The following is a 7,321-nucleotide window of genomic DNA, read 5'->3' on the forward strand; positions in this document are numbered from 1 at the left end:
CCTTAGGCTTGATAGTCCCAAATATATTAATATAAAAATAAAACAGCAAATCCTTGCAAATTATTTTTATAACTATCTGGGCTTCTTTGTAGTCAATGGACAGCTCTAAGTTTTAAATGTCATCATGTTCTGTTGCTTGGCTCTATTCTCTCTGTTGTTTTGAGAAAGTCATGCATCCTTTCTGAGTCTCAGTTTATTTACCTGTGAAATGGAAATAATTGCCAATATTTTACAAAGTTATTAGAAGTAAATTTTTTAAATTATATGTGAAAAGACCTAGCATGTTCACTGTGTCTGAATCTCTTCCACATAGCATAAGACCAGAGTTACTGAATAATACAATATATTTATCACATCCATATGTTCTTGGTGAGAAAAGCACTGAAATATGAGTTAGGGGTTCTAAATACAAGAATCAGCTTTGCCACTAATTACATATGTGACCTCAGTTGCTGCATTTACCTAAAACAGAAGCCTTCAGTAGAAGGTCAGTCCAAGAGAGAATGGATTCTGATTTTTGTTCACTCACATAGGCACTCAAAAGAGATTTGTTAAATGACCAAATCTAATAATGCAGGGGATTGCAGTAAATCTTTGATTAAAGACACTGACACTAGGCAGACCCAGGGTGGGAATACTGGCTCCATTAGGCATTAGCTATGTGACCTTGGGTGGAGTTACTTTTTCTCTCTGATTTTCACTTTCCTCAACAGTAAAATGACATTATAATAGCATTTATTAACTTTTTAAGGTTGTTTGAGAATTCAGTGAGATAATAACTCAAAAGTACTTTGAATATTTTCTGCCCAGTAAATTCTTAAAAAATTGGGCTTAAATGTTCATTGTTATTACTACAGCTTTGGTATTCTAATATTCATGGTTTCCTCTACTGTGGTTTCTAAAAACTTGTGCTCACATGTCAGCACATTGACTGAATAATATCTATCTTGTGCTTCCCTTATGGGGATGCCCTCTGGGTACTTCAGACATTGAGAGGATTGTCACCCTTAATTCTCTTTTCCTGGATTGTAAAAATTCTGCCCTGCTGAGACATAAATCTGGTGACTAGATCTACAAAATGTAGAGTGAAAGCATCACTGTCCCCTGGGTACAGAAGCCATGGAACCATACTGTTCTCATGCTCCCAAACACAACAGAGCCATGGCTTTCACCAAAAGTTTTACTTATGTTTATTTATACAATTTATAAATGTTCATAAATGCAATAAATATAATACATAAATGTGTCACTGTTTTGGTTCCTTTACATGTTAAAATGGAAGTAATTTTATTATTTGTGCAATTGTTATTATTTGCCTATGTTTTTTTATGAAGGTTTTATTTATTTATTTATTTAGCTGTGTTGGGTCTTCATTGCTGTGTGCAGGCTTTCTCTAGTTGTGGTGAGTGGGGACTGCTCTTCATTGTGGTACACAGGCTTCTCACTGTGGTGGCTTCTCTTGTTGTGGAGCACAGGCTCTAGGCATGCAGGCTTCAGTAGTTGTGGCACAGGGACTCAGTAGTTGTGATTCGTGGGCTCTAGAGTGCAGAGTCAGTAGGTGTGGCACACAGGCTTAGTTGCTCTGCAGCATGTGGGATTTTCCCGGACCAGGGCTCGAACCCATGTCTCCTGCATTGGCAGGTGGATTCTTAACCACTGAACCACCAGGGAAGTCCTTGCCTATGTTTTTTGAATAGCCCTTTGGAGCAACTTCCAAAAAGTTCAGATAGACTTTATATATTTAAAATAAACACACATACACAAACATGCTCATACATACATTCACAAACATGCTCATACCTACAAACACAAACAGAAAAGGGACCATGATATGCTTAGTAAGAGCAATTTGGAAACCAAAAAGTATTCCTGGCAAGGTTTCTGACTTTGAGATCATATTCTCCTAATCTTTTCCTTTTTATCTGCTGTAAAATTTCAAGTTGAAAGTCTTAATACTCTTATAAACATTTCAGAAAACACTTGAGCTGTCCAGGTTACTACTCTTATAATTGGTCAGCCCAGGAAAACCTTTGCTTGTCTAATAGAAACATTGTTTGGATTCTGTTGATTTAATTACTATTATGTGAAATGAAAAATACAATATTTCCAGTTACCTTGATAATGTAAACCTAAATATAACTTGTATTTGGATATTTCTGGTGAAGGTACAAATTATTCAAAAACTAAGTGAATGAACCTATTTATTTTCTATGTGGAAATCAAAATTTCCTAGTTCTAAGGGTAAATAAAAACATGTCTTCACAGAAAATATATATATATAAACATCCTATTAACTGTTCTTTTAGCTTATAGATTTTTTCTTCTTCAATCCAGCTTCCACATTTCTGCCAAACATACAATTCTAAAATACAGTTCTGATGATATTTCTTTTGGTGACTCACAACATAAAATTCAAAAATGTTTATAGCATGGTCCCAGCTCTCTATCCAACCTTCCAAAAGAGTCCTCCTCCCCTCATTAATATACTTTGTGTTTTAGATGCCAGGAGACCATTAACTGTTCTAATACATCAGGCATTTTCATGCTGCCCCCACTATATGGAATGACTTCTTTTCCATACACAGAAAACCTCCATTTTTTAGGGTTCAGTCAAATGTTATCCACATTGTGATTACAAAATTTCCAGTATCTTGGAAATGTATTCATATATTATAGGCACATACTGCTATACAATTATGCACATTATTAACCAAGCACATGTTGTTAATTTTTATTTCTTGAACTGACATAATATTTGAAAAATCAGTTAAGAGTAATGTAATTATATGTGCCATTATGTATGCCTCTGTGAAAAACAAGTCTTCATTTAACTTTTAGAACTACACAAAGGTATGTTTCTAAGTCTTGAAGACATATCCAAATATGCTTTATATAGCTCTTGTGACTGAAAGAGAACCTTTTAACATATTGATTCAAATGGAAAAAATGCATTGTTGATTATGCTTACAGTATTAAGATATTTATTTACCATCCACCAGTTTTGCAAAGGTGTTTATTGAAATTTTGCTGCTAAATCATCAGTTTCTTGACAACATGAAATGTTCTTGAAAATTCATTAGGAGGTTTGCAATATTATATTTTTAACAAAACCCAATGAAATCATTCATTTAGAAGTTTTTCAAAGGTTCTGCTCCCAAATGTCTTAAGTATAAAAGAACAAACTTTTATAGTGATACACTTAAAAAATCTTTAGAGAATATCAGAAAAACATTTTCAAACATTCGTTTTAAAGTTATCTTTTCCTGCCATGAATTCCTTTCATAAAAACAGTTGTTTTCTTATTCATTGATAAAATAATGTCTTTATCTTGAAAGTGGCGGTTACGTTCATTTAGTTAATTGTCTTCTAGGTAGCCTATGCTGACAGGCCGTTTTTCCTTCTAATGTGTCTGAGGAAGAATTCGGACAAAAAGAATAAGTGTTAGCTGTGCCATTTTCTTGTTGTTTGCTTGTGTTTGCACTTAATAATCTATGGTGTTCTTGCAGGATACTTTATAAGCCCTTTGCTGATCATATTACTCTTGGTTTAATTAAAAATAGATAACATGTCTGGTAAACCAGACACATGCAAACTGAAATACACTGGAACCTAAGAAAAGAACTCCAGGATTGCTTCTGTTCTAGATATGCCTTGTACAGATACATATAGATCATTAAATCATTGCATATATCCATTATTATTAAAGTTTATTTTCCTTCCTCATTTTTAAAAATAAAACTATTAAATCATTAGAGGAAACCAATAGTTCTTTAATCTATGATTTCATAGAACTCTGTATGCACCTTTGTTACACCTCTTATTACTTAGTATTTTAGTTGTTTACACAGTGACAGAAAATAAAATTTTCTGGGGCAGGCGGTTAATTTTTGAATCTTAATACAGAGCACAGAACTTGTATATGGATAATGATCAACACATTTTTTTTTTGTTAAACTGGTGAATAAATTAATGGCTCTTTCCCACTCAAACATAAACACTAAACTATACTTATTAATACAGTTGTATCTGATTTTTGCAGGTACTGGTCCAATATGGCTGAATGAAGTATTTTGTTTTGGGAGAGAATCATCTATTGAAGAGTGTAAAATTAGACAATGGGGTGTGAGAGTCTGTTCACATGCTGAAGATGCCGGGGTCACTTGCAATATATAATGCACCATATTTTCATTCACATTTATGAAATTGCTGCAAAATGATTTTTATTACTTTGCTTCATTAAAATCAGCTTAATGAATATTTAAGAGATTAATAATTTTGTCCACGGAAAAGGAATATTTAAAAATCAGTGGATAAACATATAAAATACCTTCATAATTACTATATGTCTATATCTGAACCATTCTAACTTCTCTAAGTTTTCAAATGGAATTTTCTAATATAATGACTTATGTATTGAATATATTGAAGTTTAAAACTTCTAGATTACAAATGCCAGTGATAATGGAAACACATCCCAATCACTGGCTACAATTTATATCTTCACAAGATTACAATTTTTGTCTTCTTTGTAATCTATTTAGTTCATTTTAATGTAATTACTACTTTCTGAATAATGAGAGGGTTGGAAAGCTTTCTTTTGTGCCAAGTTGGCAAAATCTCCAATCCATACACATTTCTAAAGGAAGAATCTTATCCAGCTCTCAAGATCTATGGGCAATAACTTAGCTGTTAGATAACAATGTTCATGATATGTTTTGGCCATGATGAAAAACTCATCATGTTTTACATGCTCATATATTGAGATCATCATTAATAACATGGCTAATAGCATGCTCATTAACAATAACATGTTTATTTGACATGGTCATGTATTGACAGGTTTTTTTTTTTAACTGCACTATAAAGTTAGTTGAAAGCAGGACATAGGAGAAAAGGCACAGGCCCACAATTGCTATATGTGTCCAGCTAATTAGTGGATCAAAAATGTCATTTTCAGCATGGAGCTCAGTTTGCTATGCATTTTAAATTAATATGAGTAATTACTTTGTTACAACTTAGGACACTGTGTTTAAATGGTAAATATATCTACTTATTCCATTTTAACTAACAGCATGCAATGTCTTGAGTTCAGAAGGAGGTTTCAACAACCCTCCTCTCTAGTCTTTCATGAAGTGAGTCAATATTTACAACCAGAGAGAGAGAGGCATCTTCAACCCTAAAGGGTTGATGACCCTGAGCATGCCAAAATAGTACCAAGTTCACCCTGGAACCCAGTGATTGTGCCCTGCTGTCTAGGTGTACAGGCAGAAAGACCAGTGATTGCTATTGAAATTCAACTAAATCTAATCTCAGCCCTGAAAAACATAATTTTCAAGTTTCCTAAGCCCAACTCAGAGAAACTCATGATTAGAAAATAGTACTAGTACAGAATGGCTCCACTGTTCTTTCTTTAATGGTGATAAGCAAAAGCATGGGCTTAAGCATTTTTTCACACCCTGAAGTCTCAGCTCACAGATAGTAACCAGATTATAGACTCCCTGCCCTCTCACTTGCAAAGGCAAAATTGTTACCTTGGAATTGGGACTATTGGAAATGGTCTGCTGAAAATGCATTTATTGTGGTACATTCTTCTACTTGTTGAACGTAGGTGATTTTCTCCAGTGGTGTATTTTTGTGATTAAGTGTTGAAGGAGTGCCTCAGCACAGAGCCAATCTGCAAATGCTGGGAGAGGTGGCTTTTGTGGTTATTGTTGTTGTTTTTGTTTGGGTATGTTTGGTTTTTTTGTAGGGTTCTGTTTGTTTGTTGTTTTAGCTCCTAACCTTCAAAAACACTAGCTGAACACAAGCTAAAGAACAGAGACTTCAGTGACTACCCACAACAAGGAACATAGTCTTTGCAAAATTGTTCAGGGAAGTAACTTTACAAATAGACTCTACAGCCTTCAGCAAACAAATAAACAAACAGAAAAATCCCCAGCAAATCTTTGGGAAGGGGGAGAATCTGCTTTTCACAGTTACTGCATTATAATATTCTTATGTCCACTGTCCAACAACAGCAGTTTAAAAACAAAAAATCACAAGGCATATAAAGAAACGGGGAAGTATGATCCATTGAAAGGAACAATATAACTTGACAGAAAATGTCACTGAGGAAGTTTAGGTGTTGGGCTTACTTGACAAAGTCTTTAAAACAACTGCTAAAGTATGCTAGAAAAAAAAAGGACAAACAATTAAAGGAAACTGAAAACAGTGTACTAACAAAATCAGAATATCAGTAAAGAGAAATTCTTTTACAAAGCCAAACTGAAATTCTGGATCTGAAAATTACAATTACAAAAATGAAAACTTCACATGAGGGATTTAACAGTACATTTAAACAAAAAGAAGAAGAATTAGCTAATTTGAAGATTGGACAATTGAAGTTATTGAGTCTGAGGATGAAGAAAACATGGAGAAAAGTGAAGTAAGGTACCTGTAGGTTGCCCAAAAACTGCATTATAGTAGTCCCAGAAATAGCAGAGAGTGAGAGAGAGAGAAAGGAGAAGGAGGAGAAGGAAAGGGAGGGAGGGAGGGAGGAAGGAGAATATCTGAAGAAATGACATGCAAAACTTCTCAAATTTGATGGAAGATCCAAATATACATATCCAAGAAATTCAACAATATCCAAGTAGGATAGATTCAAAGTACCCACAGCAAGATATATCATAATAGACTGTTGAACGATAAAGAGAGAATCTGAAAGCAGCAAGAGAGTAGCAACTTGTCACATACAAGGGATCCTCAGTAAGATTAACAGCCAATTTCTCATTAGAAACCATGAGGCCAGAAGACAAGGTTTAAAGTGCTGAAAGGAAAAACCCATTAACCAGAAATTCTATAACTGGCAAAACTGTCTTCAGAAATGAAGGAGAAAGTAAGACATTCCCACATAAACAAAAACTAAGGTAGTTTCTTACTACTGGACCTGCCCTATAAGAAAAACTAAAGAGGTATCCTTCAGGTTGAAATGAAAGAACACTAGAAATTAACTCAAAGTCATAAGAAATAAAGCAGCAGGAGTAGGAAAGTATCTTTTTTTTTTTTTTTTTCCTAACCAGGAGATGCTCTACTAATCACTGATAATTGTGCTAGGAACTTTGAATTTCTTATACTAAACAAGTATTATTTATATAACCAGACTTTTTAAAATTGAAAACTAATAATTTTAGAAATTATCTTGTGCATTATTTTCCCTTTTTGCAGATAGAACAATTGCAGCACAGTAAGACAGATTAATTGCCAGAGATTACCCAGCTTTTACAGAGAAGTCATGCCAGGTTTCCCTATTCTCAAGTCATTGTTTTTTCAACTAAGCAGGAAT

The 7,321-nt window shown here is 34.0% G+C and overlaps 1 protein-coding gene across 2 annotated transcripts in view; it reads left to right on the forward strand.

Annotated features, from left to right (window-relative positions):
* MSR1 (macrophage scavenger receptor 1) overlaps positions 1-4,387 on the forward strand; it is a 57,901-nt gene extending 53,514 nt beyond the window's left edge. The window contains exon 9 of one of the 2 annotated variants that reach the window (XM_007450759.1): positions 4,040-4,387. In XM_007450759.1, the coding sequence (XP_007450821.1) occupies positions 4,040-4,173 (134 nt within the window). In that variant the 3' untranslated portion in view covers positions 4,174-4,387. The remainder of the gene's footprint in view (positions 1-4,039) is intronic. The other variant, XM_007450760.1, reaches the window with a different exon arrangement.
* Positions 4,388-7,321: the final 2,934 nt, after the last annotated feature.

Source organism: Lipotes vexillifer, unplaced genomic scaffold, assembly GCF_000442215.2.
Source record: "Lipotes vexillifer unplaced genomic scaffold, Lipotes_vexillifer_v1.1 scaffold619, whole genome shotgun sequence".
In the NCBI taxonomy this organism is placed as follows: Eukaryota; Metazoa; Chordata; class Mammalia; order Artiodactyla; family Lipotidae; genus Lipotes; species Lipotes vexillifer.